The 17,512-nt window shown below is 45.2% G+C and overlaps 1 protein-coding gene across 1 annotated transcript in view; it reads right to left on the reverse strand.

Annotated features, from left to right (window-relative positions):
* LOC142492344 (HEAT repeat-containing protein 5B-like) overlaps positions 1–17,512 on the reverse strand; it is a 42,204-nt gene that overhangs the window by 18,804 nt on the left and 5,888 nt on the right. The window contains 6 exon segments of the mRNA XM_075594992.1: positions 183–340; positions 738–909; positions 8,755–8,898; positions 10,376–10,484; positions 16,353–16,454; positions 16,456–16,562. Of these exon segments, the coding sequence (XP_075451107.1) occupies positions 183–340; positions 738–909; positions 8,755–8,898; positions 10,376–10,484; positions 16,353–16,454; positions 16,456–16,562 (792 nt within the window).

Consider the following 17,512-nt stretch of genomic DNA (forward strand, 5'->3'; position numbering starts at 1 on the left):
TTATTGTTGACACTGTTACTAGCCAAAGTTGTATTTTTCATTTCCAAAAATGCTAAAAAGTAAAACTCTGCTTCATTGTTGTACAGAAGTAGAAAATAATACACACAAGATGTTAATGGCTATTTTTTACTTTCTAGGCTATGTACGGCTGCTTATAGGTTTATACATATTGCAGAACAAACCTGTGTAACGCCAACTCTCACTTCTCGACTGATTGATCCTCCGCCTTTCAACATTTCTCCTCCACTCTTAAGGAATCCGGAGCCTCCCCGCAGAAATCCTGTGGCCATAAGTTCCAACACCTCCTTTAACGTGGCCCTCTTAACATTCTGTCGCATGACTTTAGTGAATAAGATAAAAAGTAAAACAAAACAAATTAAAAAAAAAAATCTAACTTGAAATGTACAGGTCATTGACGATGGCATTAGGAATGGAGCTCTTGTAGAGAAATAGAGATGTGCAAGGACAGCTGTCTAGGGATTTACACTAATAGTGTCTTCATCCCTCATTGGACTCTGGCTTTACTGCTGGGTTTCCTAATCCAAGAAGAAGTTTGATGCTTTGTTATTAAGCCGCACATGGCAAGACTCTACAATAATGAATTTCTGAGAGATTTCTCCTTGACCACTGGAATTTTACTAGAAGTACTTTGCTGGTTACTGACTGGGGATTTTGGTTATTCCCACCCACCTTCTGTACGAGTCCTAATGAATGCAACCGAGCTGCTGTAAACCTACCTGTTGCTTGCTTTGGCATTAATGCCGTGGCCATAACCGTTCCCAAGAGTTTAGAAACTGCGACTCTCACTCCATAGTTGGAGCCTTCTAAGGCCTTAAAACAAAGTGTTGCTACGTTCTCCAGCTCGGCTGTCCACATGAAAACGGCCTCGGTCTGCAGCTCCAGCAGGCACTGCGAAAAAAAAACATTACTTAAGTAATAATCTCCGAAGAACAGGGCATTACTGGCCAATAATTCCCTGGCTGGAAGAGTTGAAGGCCCGAGGCGCAGCCAAGGGACTTTAACCCAGACAGGGCATTATTGGCCAGTAATACCATGTTCTGAGGGGATTATTACTATTATAGGCTAAATGTAGGCTAATTATGTTTTCTTTACATTTTTCATAAAAAAAGATAGGACACTTTTGTAGTCATATTGATTTTTATCAGCATGATCATCTACATTCTTATGTTTTTACTGCAAGTTTATTAAAAGAAAATTGTACATACACACAACCACCCTTTATAAATACACACACACACACACACACACACACACACACACACACACACACACACACACACACACACACACACACACACACACACACACACACACACACACACACACACACACACACACACACAGCAGCCCCCCCTATACACACAAACACACTCTGCAACCCCCCTCTATACGGAAACACACTCTGCAGTCCCCCCTCCTGTACACCCACAAACACACACAGCAATGCCCCCTGTAAACCCACAAAACTGCAGAGACACACACACATACCAAAACACACTCAACTCGTATTAACTCAATACGGCATAAACTGCAATACTAGGCAAGCTCCACAGGCAGCGAAAGGGTTACATTTAAAATGTTGAGCATTTCTATATAGCCACTTCATAAATCTGTTCCTGATCAACCCCATCCATAGAGGAGGAGCATAAATAAGTCTCAAATACCTTTTTTGTGCTCAAATTCAGTTTTAATGATCAGTACACTTAAGCCTTAAAGAATTTTACTGAGTTTTTAATGAAAAAAAAAAGGCACCTTTACAACAAATGTGAAAATTGAATATTCTCTAAAAGTAAAGTAGTAGAAGACTATGAGGCTTATTTGATAAGCTCCAAAGCACACCGATGTTGAAGTCTCTGGCATATATGGTTTAGTACTAAATTAAAAAATCTAACCCACGTGAATAATTGCGATAGGTATAATATCTGACATACTGTTGAACAATTATATCCAATAGTGTCTTTAGTATGTTGGTTCTTTCTTCAGAAATTACGAAGATACCTCTCAGATCTTAAGCTTAAATGCAACAATATGCAGGTAGTCTTTGTTATCCAACGTTTCTCTTTTGCAACAAATGGAATATCCAACGCTTTACAATGCAACCCTAAGGGCCGGTTTTTTAAGCCAGAATGCGCTATCCGATGCCTGAATGCGTTATCCAACGCTCACCCCCACTGATTAACATGGGACTCACTTTACAACGGTTTTACAATCCAACGCTACTTCCAGAACGGATTCCGTTGGATAACCGAGGACTGCCTGTACATGTATAATTACTTTCGTTCTACAATTGCTATTTAAATCTGAATAAAATACTGCTTTTTCACCAGCACAAAATGGTCATTTGCTACAAATTTGAGATAAAGCTACAAGTATCATCAGAAAATCATAAAAAGATTGACTACCCATTTGGAAGTTCATTAGTTATGTTATCAAGCAAACACAATAATATCCATTTAGTATTGCTTTGCATGATTGTCTACACCAGTGATTTTCAACCAGGGTTTCGTGGAACCCGGGGTTCGCGAGCACCCCTCAGGGGTTCCACAGCCGCCATGGGGGGGGGGAGAGCTGGGAGAACTCTCCTATGCTGTCCCAGGGCCCCGCGGCGGAACCCCCACATAGCAAGGACCCGGCGGCTACGGAGCTCAGCAGCAGCCACACGGTCACTGCTATCCTTCCTCTCCCTGTGTCGGAAGTCGTGTCAACTTCCTGCTGACAGGGGGGAGAGGAAGGATCAGGCAAGAGCACGCAGCTCCCTCAAAGAGAGAGAGAGAGGGGTGTGTCAGTCTCTGTGTGTCAGTGTTAGAGCACGTGTCAAAGAGTGTGTGTGTGTAAGCGAGAGGGGAATGTTAGCGAGTTGCAGAGTGTGTGTGTTTGTATAAGCAAGTGGGGGAGTGTGTGTCAGCGAGTGGGGGGAGTGTGTGTGTGTAAGCGAGTGGGGGAGTGTGTGTGTAAGCGAATGGGGGAATGTGTGTGTAAGCACATGGGGGAGTGTGTGTGTGTAAGCGAGTGGGGGAGTGTGTGTGTAAGCGAGTGGGGGAGTGTGTGTGTGTGTGTAAGCGAGTGGGGGAGTTTGTGGGTGTATGCGAGTAGGGAAGTGTGTGTGTGTGTGTGTGTATGAGAGTGGGGGAGTATGTGGGTGTATGCGAGTGGGGGAGTATGTGGGTGTATGCGAGTGGAGGAGTATGTGGTTGTATAAGCGAGTGGGGGAGTGTGTGTAATGGGGGAGTGTGTGTGTAAGCGAGTTGGGGAGTGTGTGTGTGTAAGCGAGCGGGGGAGTGTGTGTGTGTAAGCGATTGGGGGAGTGTGTGTGTGTGTGTGTAAGCGAGTGGGGGAGTGTGTATAAGCGAAGTTGAGGAGTGTGTGTGTGTAAGCGAGTTGTGGAGTGTGTGTGTGTGTAAGAGAGTGGGGTGTGTGTGTAAGCAAGTGGGGGAATGTGTGTAAGCAAGTGGGGGAGTGTGTGTGTAAGCAAGTGGGGGAGTGTGTGTGTAAGAGTAGGGGAGTGTAGGTGTGTGTATAAGCGAGTGGGGGAGTGTGTGTGTATAAGAGAGAGGGTGAGTGTGTGTGTATGCAAGTGAAGGAATGTGTGTGAGCGACTGGGGGAGTGGGTGTGTGAGCAAGTGGGGGAGTGAGTGTGTGAGCAAGCGAGTGAGGAATGTTAGCGAGTTGCGGAGTGTGTGTGTTTGTGTAAGCGAGTGGGGGAGTGTGTGCCAGTGAGTGGGGGGAGTGTGTGTGTATGTGTAAGCGAGTGGGTGAGTGTGTGTGTGTAAGCGAGTGGGGGAGTGTGTGTGTGTAAGCAAATGGGGGAGTGTGTGGGTGTGTAAGCGAGTGGGGGAGTGTGTGGGTGTAAAAGCGAGTGGGGGAGTATGTGGGTGTATAAGCGAGTGGGGGAGTATGTGGGTGTATAAGCGAGTGGGGGAGTATGTGGGTGTGTAAGCGAGTGGGGGAGTGTGTGGGTGTGTAAGCGAGTGGGGGAGTGTGTGGGTGTATAAGCGAGTGGGGGAGTGTGTGGGTGTATAAGCGAGTGGGGGAGTATGTGGGTGTATAAGCGAGTGGGGGAGTATGTGGGTGTGTAAGCGAGTGGGGGAGTGTGTGGGTGTGTAAGCGAGTGGGGGAGTGTGTGGGTGTATAAGCGAGTGGGGGAGTATGTGGGTGTATAAGCGAGTGGGGGAGTATGTGAGTGTATAAGCGAGTGGGGGAGTATGTGGGTGTATAAGCGAGTGGGGGAGTATGTGGGTGTATAAGCGAGTGGGGGAGTATGTGGGTGTATAAGCGAGTGGGGGAGTATGTGGGTGTATAAGCAAGTGGGGGAGTATGTGGGTGTATAAGCGAGTGGGGGAGTGTGTGTGTGTGTGTGTAAGCGAGTGGAGGAGTGTGTGTAAGCGAATGGGGGAGTGTGTGTGTGTAAGCGAGTTGGGGAGTGAGTGTGTGTAAGCGAGTTGGGGAGTGTGTGTGTAAGCAAGTTCCACAGCCGCCATGGGGGGGGGGAGAGCTGGGAGAACTCTCCTATGCTGTCCCAGGGCCCCGCGGCGGAACCCCCACATAGCAAGGACCCGGCGGCTACGGAGCTCAGCAGCAGCCACACGGTCACTGCTATCCTTCCTCTCCCTGTGTCGGAAGTCGTGTCAACTTCCTGCTGACAGGGGGGAGAGGAAGGATCAGGCAAGAGCACGCAGCTCCCTCAAAGAGAGAGAGAGAGGGGTGTGTCAGTCTCTGTGTGTCAGTGTTAGAGCACGTGTCAAAGAGTGTATGTGTGTGTGTGTGTAAGCGAGAGGGGGAGAGTGTGTGTATGCGAGTGGGGGAGTGTGTGTGAGCGAGTGGGTGTGTGTATGTGAGCAAGTGGGGGAGTGTGTGAGCGAGTGGGGGTGTGTGTGTATGTGAGCAAGTGGGGGAGTGTGTGTGTGAGCGAGTGGGGGAGTGTGCGTGTGTGTGTGTAAGCAAGTGGGGGGTGTGTGTATAAGAGAGAGGGGGAGTGTGTGTGTATGCAAGTGGAGGAATGTGTGTAAGCGAGTGGGGAATGTTATCGAGCTGCGGAGTGTGTGTGTGTAAGCGAGTGGGGAATGTTAGCGAGCTGCGGAGTGTGTGTGTGTAAGCAAATGGGGGAATGTGTGTGTGTAAGCGAATGGGGGAATGTGTGTGTGTAAGCGCATGGGGCAGTGTGTGCGTAAGCGAATGGGGGAGTGTGTGTGTAAGCGAGCGGGGGAGTGTGTGGGTGTATGCGAGTGGGGGAGTGTGTGGGTGTATGCGAGCGGGGGAGTGTGTGGGTGTATGCGTGTGGGGGAGTGTGTGGGTGTATGCGAGTGGGGGAGTGTATGGGTGTATGCGTGTGGGGGAGTGTGTGGGTGTATGCGTGTGGGGGAGTATGTGGGTGTATGCGAGTGGGGGAGTATGTGGGTGTATGCGAGTGGGGGAGTATGTGGGTGTATGCGAGTGGGGGAGTATGCGGGTGTATGCGAGTGGGGGAGTATGCCGGTGTATGCGAGTGGGGGAGTATGTGGGTGTATGCGAGTGGGGGACTGTGTGTGTATGCTAGTGGGGGAGTGTGTGGGTGTATGCGAGTGGGGGACTGTGTGTGTATGCGAGTGGGGGAGTGTGTGGGTGTATGCGAGTGGGGGAGTATGTGGGTGTATGCGAGTGGGGGAGTATGTGGGTGTATAAGCGAGTGGGGGAGTGTGTGTAAGCGAGTTGGGGAGTGTGTGTGTGTGTGTAAGCGAGTGGGGGAGTGTGTATGCGAGTGGGGGAGTGTGTGTGTGGGAGTGTGTGTGTAAGCGAGAGGGGGAGTGTGTGTGTATGCGAGTGGGGGAGTGTGTGTGTAGGAGTGTGTGTGTAAGCGAGAGGGGGAGTGTGTGTGTTTGTGTGTGTAAGAGAGTGGGGGTTTGTGTAAGCAAGTGGGGGAGTGTGTGTGTAAGCAAGTGGGGGAGTGTGTGTGTAAGCAAGTGGGGGAGTGTGTGTGTAAGCAAGTGGGGGAGTGTGTGCGTAAGCGAGTGGGGGAGTGTGTGCGTAAGCGAGTGGGGGAGTTTGTGCGTAAGCGAGTGGGGGACTTTGTGCGTAAGCGAGTGGGGGACTTTGTGCGTAAGCGAGTGGGGGACTTTGTGCGTAAGCGAGTGGGGGAGTTTGTGCGTAAGCGAGTGGGGGAGTTTGTGCGTAAGCGAGTGGGGGAGTTTGTGTGTAAGCGAGTGGGGGAGTTTGTGTGTAAGCGAGTGGGGGAGTTTGTGTGTAAGCGAGAGGGGGAGTTTGTGTGTAAGCGAGAGGGGGAGTTTGTGTGTAAGCGAGAGGGGGAGTTTGTGTGTAAGCGAGAGGGGGAGTTTGTGTGTAAGCGAGAGGGGGAGTTTGTGTGTAAGCGAGAGGGGGAGTTTGTGTGTAAGCGAGTGGGGGAGTGTATGTGTAAGCGAGTGGGGGAGTGTATGTGTAAGCGAGTGGGGGAGTGTATGTGTAAGCGAGTGGGGGAGTGTATGTGTAAGCGAGTGGGGGAGTGTGTGTATGCGAGTGGGGAAGTGTGTGTGTAAGCGAGTGGGGGAGTGTGTGTGTGTGTGTATGCGAGTGGGGGAGTGTGTTGGTGTATGCGAGTGGGGGAGTGTGTGTATTGTATTGTATGTCTTTATTTATATAGCGCCATTAATGTACATAGCGCTTCACAGTAGTAATACATGTGGTAATCGAATAAATAACAGATAATATAAATAACAGATCATGGGAATAAGTGCTTTAGACATAAACATAACATTAAGGAAGAGGAGTCCCTGCCCCGAGGAGCTTACAATCTAATTGGTAGGTAGGGCGAACGTACAGAGACAGTAGGAGGGAGTTCTGGTAAGTGCGTCTGCAGGGGGCCAAGCTTTATGTATCATGTGTTCAGAATGTTCACAGTGCTATTCGTATGCTTCTTTAAGCAAGTGTGTCTTAAGGTGGGTCTTAAAGGTGGATAGAGAGGGTGCTAGTCGGGTACTGAGGGGAAGGGCATTCCAGAGGTGTGGGGCAGTCAGTGAAAAATGTTTAAGGCGGGAGAGGGCTTTAGATAAAAAGGGGGTAGAAAGAAGACATCCTTGAGCAGAACGCAAGAGTCGGGGTGGTGCATAGCGAGAAATTAGGGCTGAGATGTAAGGAGGGGCAGAAGAGTGTAAAGCTTTAAACGTGAGGAGAAGAATGGAGTGTGAGATGCGGGATTTGATTGGAAGCCAGGAGAGGGATTTCAGGAGGGGAGATGCTGAGACAGATCTAGGAAAGAGTAGAGTGATTCTGGCAGCAGCATTTAGGATAGATTGTAGGGGAGACAGGTGAGAGGCAGGAAGGCCGGACAGCAGGAGGTTACAGTAATCAATACGGGAGAGAATGAGGGCCTGAGTCAGAGTTTTAGCAGTCGAGCAACAGAGGATGAGAGGGGGAGTTTGTGTGTGTATGTGTGTGTAAGCGAGTGGGGGAGTGTGTGTATGCGAGTGGGGGAGTGTGTGTGTAAGCGAGTGGGGGTGTGTGTGTGTGTGTATATGTAAGCGAATGGGGGAGTGTGTGTATATGTAAGCGAATGGGGGAGTGTGTGTGTGTAAGCAAGTGGGGGAATGTGTGTGTGTAAGCAAGTGAGGGAATGTGTGTGTGTGTGTGTGTGTGTGTAAGCAAATGGGGGAATGTGTGTGTGTGTAAGCAAGTGGGGGAATGTGTGTGTGTGTGTGTGTAAGCAAGTGGGGGAATGTGTGTGTGTGTGTGTAAGCAAGTGGGGGAATGTGTGTGTGTGTGTAAGCAAGTGGGGGAATGTGTGTGTAAGCAAGTGGGGGAATGTGTGTGTAAGCAAGTGGGGGAATGTGTGTGTAAGCAAGTGGGGGAATGTGTGTGTGTGTGTAAGCAAGTGGGGGAATGTGTGTGTAAGCAAGTGGGGGAATGTGTGTGTAAGCAAGTGGGGGAATGTGTGTGTAAGCAAGTGGGGGAATGTGTGTGTAAGCAAGTGGGGGAATGTGTGTGTAAGCAAGTGGGGGAATGTGTGTGTAAGCAAGTAGGGGAATGTGTGTGTAAGCGTGGGGGAGTGTGTGTAAGAGTGGGGGAGTGTGTGTGTGTGTAAGAGAGTGGTGGACTGAGTGTGCAAGAGTAAGAGAGTGGTGGACTGTGTGTGTAAGAGTAAGAGAGTGGGGGAGTTTGTGTGTGTGTGTAAGCGAGAGGGGGAGTTTGTGTGTGTGTAAGCGAGAGGGGGAGTTTGTGTGTGTGTAAGCGAGAGGGGGAGTTTGTGTTGTGTGTGTAAGCGAGAGGGGGAGTTTGTGTGTGTGTAAGCGAGAGGGGGAGTTTGTGTGTGTGTAAGCGAGAGGGGGAGTCTGTGTGTGTGTAAGCGAGAGGGGGAGTTTGTGTGTGTGTAAGCGAAAGGGGGAGTTTGTGTGTGTGTAAGCGAGAGGGGGAGTTGTGTGTGTGTAAGCGAGAGGAGGAGTTTGTGTGTAAGCGAGAGGGGGAGTGTATGTGTAAGCGAGTGGGGGAGTGTGTGTAAGCGAGTGGGGGAGTGTATGTGTGTGCAAGAGGGGTAGAGTGAGGGGGGAGGGGAGAGTGTGTGGCGGAGGAAAGAGACAGGGGTAAGGGGGTGGGGGAGAGAGACGGGAGCGACGAGAGAATGGGGGCGAGGGTTGGGGTTCTTCAGAATTTCAAAATCGAATTCTGGGGTTCTCCAACCAAAAAAAGGTTTAAAACCACTGGTCTACACAGTATATTATTTGTTTTGTAGCTTCATGCAGTTCTTATTCACATTACACAGTGGTTACTCACCTTGGCTACAGCACATCGTACAGCCATGGACCTGTCAGTCAGAAGGGAACGAGCGTTCTTGTAGATGTCTTTGTGGCTGGAAGATGCAGCCCCTCCGAGACCGCCAAGGACCTTCTGCAAACTCATTAGGATTTCACTGCGACCCTGCGACTTAAACGGCACAAGAGAACAGTCACAATACCAGATAACGTAGGACAACTTAAGCTTTATACAGTTGCATTCGCCCTTCTGTCTAAAAGGAAGTAAAGATAGATAATTGCAGCGACTATAAATCATAAATAAAAAAATTAAAAAAGTTACTTAACACTAGGTTTTAAATAAAAGAAAATAGCTACTTTATACCAACCTGAATATAGCAAATTTATGTGGAACTCTATTTTGATGTTATTTTCAGTGTATGTATGTATGTATGTATGTATGTATGTATGTATGTATGTATGTATGTACCGTGTATGTGTTTCACTAGATGTGCTAAAACTGAGCTTTGTCTGTGTTTTATGTTCTGTCTCTGGTTTTAAATATATATTGCCATGCTCAGTAGCACTCCTCTGTGACACTCATATGCTTATATATATGGTGTGGTTATTTGGGGGGTTCAATAGGAGCTTGTTAGGTGTCCAGTATATATATATATATATATATATATATATATATATATATATATATATATATATATATATACACACATTACAGCATAGCAGCAAAAAGGAGACAGCACTCAGGTGAATGAAAATGAATGTATTAAATACAGCACATAACTTGGAGTATAACTTGGAGTTATGTGCTGTATTTAATACATTCATTTTTCATTCACCTGAGTGCCGTCTCCTTTTTGCTGCTATGCGGTAATGTATACTTTTATTATTTATATGGGACATGCACCTATTCATTATTGAATTTCTATTGGAGTGCCAGTGATTTTTTATCACATATACATACATACATACATACATACATACATACATACATACATACATATATATTTTACATTGAAAACCGCATGCAGTCGAGTTGATCATAGTTTAGTCGCACCATCCTGGAGACACCTTCACTAGACTGATGATTTCCAGAGGTTAGATATGTTTCAGATCACTGCTTAACCAATAACGGAGTGTGATGGCATCTTTGGAAAGATGACTATGAGCACATGACTGTTCCGCGTACTCCAGCTACATCAGAGGTACTTGTAAAAAGCCAAAAACAGCTGTTACGATATGACTGCTCTTGAGAAATGTCCTAAGGGAGGACCGAAATGTTGAAAGCTTCATAAATAAATTGTATTATTCATGCATCGAGACCCGTCACCCTGCTTATATGATTTTGTGTTCAATTTTCATTAACTTCTTCTTACCAAGGCTCTAGAGCAGGAGTGGCCAACTTCAATACTCAATGTTCACCAACAGGTCAGGTTTTCAGGCTATCCCAGCTTCATCACATCAGTGATCAATCAGTTGCTCCGTTAGAATGGCAGCCACCTGTGCTGAAGCAGGGATATCCTGAAAACCTGGCCTGTTGATGGCCATTGATGAATGGAGTTGGCCACCCGTGCTCTAGATATTCGTAGAAACTGGGATCATAAACTCGAGAAGTTTTTAGAAGGCCATCTAATTGTGCATCTTACCTCAGCACTTTTCAGTGACTTTAAGAGGTTATTCACGGTTTCAGGAAAGGAGCTTCCCAGCATCCTACCCATCTTCTCATAAAATGCTCCGACACAAGCAACAGCGGCCCTGAAAGAGGCAGAAGCTATCAGTACCCATTTCAAGTACATACATCAAAATAAGCGTTTAGAATAAGTGCTAATGTATGGTCCCGTGTGTGACCCGGATATATAGATACAGATAAAATATACACAGATGCTGGTGACCCTGATAGTACCTCAGCAGAACAGTTTTGTCTGTAATTAGCATTCAGTTATGCATTTGTTACAAATTGTTGCCAGAGAAGGACCGCGGCTGATTAAATAGTCTGCTTCAGTATGTACAAGACTATTAAAAAGAATATTAAACTAAATACCTTCCAGTCCAGTGTACCAGACTGGTTGCAATATGGATATGAGGGACCTTGTAATAACTGGCACATGCAAAGATAGATGGATAGCTTGTGCCTCAGTGTGGTATATATGTTGGAACCAGTCTCATGTCTGTCAATGATGTACCGGACAGACAGCTGTATATATAACCACAACTGATTGAATGGTTACTCTAAGAGAGTACACGGTGGAGTTAGTAGTGAGTGATCAGTGCACAGTATCTCAAACTCACATACTAAATATTTCCAGAGTATACCTAGAAATAGTACTCAAATCTTAAGGGTAAACAAAATAAATGAAATAAAAAGGTCCTTAAAGGCGACGCAGGGTATTAAAAATGAACACTAAAGCTACTGTGTAGCTAGGGAAAAGAGGCTTCAAAGTGGGAGCCTTAGACACCCTAATGGGTTAAGTATACACAAGGTCTCCCACAAGGCGCACTAACAGTATCTAGTTAGTGCCATAGATAGCCTAAGCCTATGTGGAAGCAGTGAACCAAATGTATAATACAAGCTAAACTGTAAGCTGCTTCTCAGGGTCCTCCGTGGAAACAGCACAAATAGTACAGTAGGGATAAGCAGGTATCTGCGTATATTGCTAATATGTCAGTAGGTGTTTAAAAAGATACCCGAAAACCAGTTGGTAATAGTGACCTATGTATAGGGTATGTATATATAAGTAGTGTCACCCAGGTTGCTCAGGGAAGTGGACACAGTTCAAAGGGTATCAGGCAATCAGACTTATCAGTTGACCTGAATATATACACTATTCCACATTTAATGTAATGGAGATCTATACAGGTCGCTGGGTATATACTGTGCATATGTGCAGTGTGGGTGCAGCGGATATGGTCTCCAATACACTCAAACATGTAAAAGTACCAAGATAGATAGTACCTGAGTGGATGAGACCAGAATGCGTTATGAACACTGCATCAATCGGATTATATCTACAGAGATTCCACCCGGCGTGGTGTATTCATGAACACCACAGAACGTTAGCTAGCCGGGTGGAGAGAAGTATATCTCATATAGCAGCAAGCCTAGATATAGCTCAGCCCTGTGAAGGCTGCCACGGGGCTACGCTAGACGCCACCGCACTGACACATGTGCTGACGTCACAGAGGAGTGGCCACCACCGACGGCCGTTTCGCGTCGCACTGACGCTTTCTCAAGGTGGCCCCGCCTCTATGGTAGCCGAACGTTTAAATAGGCGAGCGTAGCCTTGGCAACAGTGGCGCTAAGTTAAGTATATGTGTTAGTAATAAAACATGTGTTTGTGTTGCTATTTATTTGTGTGAAAGTTCTGGCTGGCTTCCTGATAGAACCTGAGTAAATTCAGAACAGTAAGGCAGCAAATGAAGGGTTGCCGAGACGGATAAGCGAGTGATTGTATGCAATAGACACTAAATGGTAGAATGGAGGCATATACCATCAGGGGTAAATATGTTTACAAATATATCAATAAATCTATAAACATATGCCATCCAAGAGGCTCATGGTGATACGGAACAGAGAGATAGTACCTAGCTGTAAATGTGCCAGTACATAATGCTGGGATATGGAGTGGATACAGTATAGGCTATGGTGAATAAGGGGTGTTACAGCCCAAATGCTGGAGCCAAAGTGAATATCACACTTACACCCCATGGTTATCAGATCCTGGCAGTATGAGTACATATGGTCTTATCGTGATGTCAAAAGTGGCATAAGGTATAAAAAATATTCTAACCAATAAATGCGGCAAACATAAATCCCTTATTTAAACCCTGCGGATAGAGTTCCTAGGGTATAAATCCACTTTGCCTCGTTTTTGAGGAGTTCTCTGTCCCAGTCACCCCCTTCTGATTGTTTCTGGGAGTTGGTATATGCCCTTAAAACGTAAGTTGGAAATGTCACCTCCATGTGCAGTGTTAACGTGTTTAGCAAGTGGGGTGTCAGTTTTATTGCGTATGGTCCCTATGTGTTCTAGGACCCTACGTCTCAGCTGCCGACTTGTTTTCCCCACATATTTCTTGCCGCATGTGCACACTGCTTGGTAGATCACCCCAGTAGTTCTGCAGTTCACAAAATTCCGTATTTTAAAGGTTTTACTATCATCCCAATTACCAAAGGTTTTGGTGACCTGAACGTACTGACATGCACGGCACCCCTTGCACCTATAGTTACCCGGAGATCTTTTGTCTAGCCAAGTGCCTGAAGTGATGGGTTCAAGATGGCTATGGACTAGAAGATCCCTGATGTTAGTAGATCTTCTGCTGACCATAGTTGGTCTGGGTTTCAAGACTCCCCGTAGATCCGTGTCCTCTAAGAGAACATGCCAATGTTTGTTGACAATGTTAAAGATGGTTTTCCATTGTCTATTATAAGTGCCAATGAGGCGAATTGTTTTTTGCTCACGTGGTTTGGGTTTGGGATTCAGCAGAGATTCCCGGTGTGTATGCTTGGCTCTATTATAAGCCTTCCTAACGCTGTTCTTACTATAACCTCTCGAGAGCAAGCATTGGCACATAGATTGTGCTTGTGATTCAAATTCTTCATCATTCGAGCAATTTCTCTTAACTCTCAAATATTGGCCAGTTGGAATGCCATTTATGAGATTCTGAGGGTGATGACTATCAGCGTGGAGTAAACTATTAGTTGCGGTGGTTTTACGATGAATTGTAGTCTCAATTCTACCATTGGTTGCACAAGTTATTTTAAGATCTAGGAAGACTATGCTGTCAGGCCCTATATCGTAAGTGAGTCGAAGGTTAAGGGAATTACAGTTAAGTTTGTTGATGAAGTCAACAAACAGTGTACGAGGTCCCTTCCAGAGAATAATGATATCATCAATGTATCTTGCCCATAAAATAATATGGGTAGTGTAGATATCATTTTCTTCAGAGAACACTATTTCTGCCTCCCACCACCCCAGGTACAGGTTCGCATATGAGGGGGCACAAGTCGTCCCCATTGCAGTCCCCTGTACCTGGTGGTAGAGTTTGTTGTTAAACAGAAAGTAGTTCTTCGTCAGTACAAACCAAAGCAGTTGTTCAATGAATTTGTTATGGTTATTGTACAATAGGCCCCTGGTTTTCAGAAAGTACAGTGTGGCATTTATGCCATGTTCGTGTATGATGCTCGTATATAAGGCCTCAACGTCCATGCTAATGAGTGTTTCATTATCAACCACAATATCATCAATTCGTGTGAGAATATCTGTGGTATCTCTCAAATAGGACGGAAGTGCTACCACGAACGGTCTCAGTACTTTATCCAAATAGACACTTGCCTGTTCACTCAAGTTGTTAATCCCGGAGACAATTGGTCGTCCCGGTGGTGGCCTCGTAAACTTGTGGATTTTTGGGAGGCTATAGAATGTGGCTATTTTAGGGACCTTAGTGTACATGCCATTCAATTCACGCTTGTTGATCACTTTATCTGCTAAGCCTGTATTGAGGATGGTGAGTAATTCCTGATTGTACTGAATAGTTGGGTCCTTACTCAGGACCTCGTAGCAGGTTCGGTCGGATAGGAGCCTCAGGTTTTCTTTGATACAGTATTCTCCTCTCTTCCCATAATCACAATGTTCCCCCCTTATCAGAGGATTTGATGACTATTGACGAGTTTGAACGTAGATCATCCAAGGCCTTTCTTTCCTGAGCACTAAGGTTACCAGTGTTGGTAGCATATCTAATATTTTCCAAGTCGGTAACCACCAACTTGGTAAATACCTCCACATTGGGACAAATTCCTAATGGAGGAATAAACGTGGCTCTGGGTTTGAGATCTGTGAATGGCCCCTCACCAATAGGTCTATTGGACTCTTCTTCAAGTGAGGCCAGGTTGAGAAGGTTCTCACGGTCAAGTTGGTCTAAGTCAGGTAGGCTTAGGTTCTTATTAATAAAGTCCTCTCTCCGTTTAAAGAACTTATGTAACAATAAATTACGCCCAAAAAGGTTAACGTCCTTCACCCATTCAAAGATGTTACGGTCGGATGAAGGGGAAAATGACAAGCCTTTTGAGAGAGCTTTCAAGTGGAATTCGTCAAGGGCTAATTGAGACAAGTTAATCACTTGACTATTCTCCTCCTGTGATGTTGTCAATACCTGCGCCTCCTTCTCGACCGCCTCCTCCCTCCTTGACCCCTGAAACCCCATTGGTCTCTGTCTTGAAGATCTACTCCTCTTACCCCTTCGTGTCTTGGATTTGGAAAAGGAATTACACTGTCTGTATCCTTGCCTAAAAAAGAGTTTTGCCCACCTTCAACTCCTGTATGTCTAAGTTCTAATTCGCCCTCATCGTTGGAAGTGTCCCAATCAGTGCTGGAATCATTGGGTGTGGGCCTGAATGTTTTTTTAGGGTTATCGTGTTTGAACACATACTCATCCACTCAGGTACTATCTATCTTGGTACTTTTACATGTTTGAGTGTATTGGAGACCATATACGCTGCACCCACAATGCACATATGCACAGTATATACCCAGCGACCTGTATAGATCTCCATTACATTAAATGTGGAATAGTGTATATATTCAGGTCAACTGATAAGTCTGATTGCCTGATACCCTTTGAACTGTGTCCACTTCCCTGAGCAACCTGGGTGACACTAATTATATATACACATACCCTATACATAGGTCACTATTACAATATACCCAGGTTACTATTAGCAATATACCCAGGTACCTGCTTATCCCTACTGTACTATTTGTGCTGTTTCCACAGAGGATCCTGAGAAGCAGCTTACAGTTTAGCTTGTATTATACATTTGTTTCACTGCTTCCACATAGGCTTAGGCTATCTATGGCACTAACTAGATACTGTTAGTGCGCCTTGTGGGAGACCTTGTGTATACTTAACCCATTAGGGTGTCTAAGGCTCCCACTTTGAAGCCTCTTTTCCCTAGCTACACAGTAGCTTTAGTGTTCATTTTTAATACCCTGCGTCGCCTTTAAGGACCTTTTTATTTCATTTATTTTGTTTACCCTTAAGATTTGAGTACTATTTCTAGGTATACCAACCTCTGGAAATATTTAGTATGTGAGTTTGAGATACTGTGCACTGATCACTCACTACTAACTCCACCGTGTACTCTCTTAGAGTAACCATTCAATCAGTTGTGGTTATATATACAGCTGTCTGTCCGGTACATCATTGACAGACATGAGACTGGTTCCAACATATATACCACACTGAGGCACAAGTGCCTCATCTATCTTTGCATGTGCCAGTTATTACAAGGTCCCTCATATCCATATTGCAACCAGTCTGGTACACTGGACTGGGAGGTATTTAGTTTAATATTCTTTTTAATAGTTTTGTGTGTCTATTCCTTCATTCATTTTACCCTTATATATTAATAAAGGTCATTTTATTCATTTAAGTTCATTACCACACGAGTGCTTGTTTAAAAGGGGTCCTTTCTTGCCTAGGCAAGCGTAGTTTTTGTTACCTGATTTCTTTACCCCTGGCATCGTCTCTTAGACAGTAGCTTGAGGTTACATCCCCTCTTCCCCCCATCCCATTTATTTTCAGTATGTACAAAACAGATGGTCACCCTACTGCAGCCTTCAAACTTACAGTTTAGTTGGTAGATAGGCAGCAGTGTCGTCTTTACTCTTGATCATTTCATTGCACTTGTCCAGGATTTGGAAGACAGTGAAAGTGTCTCCAATGCTGTAGTGTGGCAAGGTTCTTGGCTAATAGTTTGCGAGTGGGCGGTCCTGGGGAGCTGCTTATGAGACCGGTGACCTGTTCCACGAGCTTCTTCTGGTTGTCTTTGATGTCCGTCTGTGATAGGAATGTACTTTTATTTAGTTTACATCTCGTGTATGCAGCACAATACAAGAAGTTTGCAATCTACACATTAGTTCCTGAAACACAAAAAGGTCGAACAGCCTTGCCCACGGTCACAAGGAGCAGACCCACAGCTCACCAGTTTACTGAACAGCGCCTTAACCCTTCATTGCCAGAGAATAAGCAAAATATTGGTAAGTGAGAGATTCCATGTTCTAAATATACACATTGAATAAAGCATTGCCAAGCAATAAATCCCTTTCACTAAATTGGTATACATAAATTGAGAAACAAATGTCATGTGAAAGGCTTCGGGGACAATATTTAGCTTTGTCCATTAAGTGAAATGCAATCAATTGTGCTGCCTTGTTTGCAGTAAAAAAAAAGCAGTTAATGTATTTGTGCTAGTCATTGTGCCATCAAGAAATAAAATATGGGTGGTATTCAGCACTCCAAGCTGGATGACATTTAAAGGGTCAAGTCCTCAGTAGGAACCAAGTGTATTGATGGCAGTGACATGGTTAAGGGGTTACATCTGGGTGATCGATTACTTGAAACCACAATCTGACATCTATAAGTATTTATAAAGACATTTTTTTTACAGTTTGTTTGGAAACATGAGCTGCGACTCAGGAGGTGTTATATTGCCTCTAGTTACTACCTTCTGTGTTTATCACTGTTTCCAACATGCATTTGTCCACACAAAACTCTCCTCTTGCCCCTCTCCTTATCTTTGTTGGCTCTCTGATAAGGACAGTGAGGGCTATGGGTAAATTAAATACTTCATTGGAAAACTCACACTCATTCAGAACGCCTTAAGACATACAATTTGTAACTAACTTCAAATGCAACAAAAGTAGCCAGATCTTAGCTTTTAGCATTGTTACATGTATTTAAGGATGCAAATTTAAAATGGTTAAAAAGTGTTTTCAAAAACGATTGTG

Source organism: Ascaphus truei, chromosome 4, assembly GCF_040206685.1.
Source record: "Ascaphus truei isolate aAscTru1 chromosome 4, aAscTru1.hap1, whole genome shotgun sequence".
Taxonomy (NCBI): domain Eukaryota; kingdom Metazoa; phylum Chordata; class Amphibia; order Anura; family Ascaphidae; genus Ascaphus; species Ascaphus truei.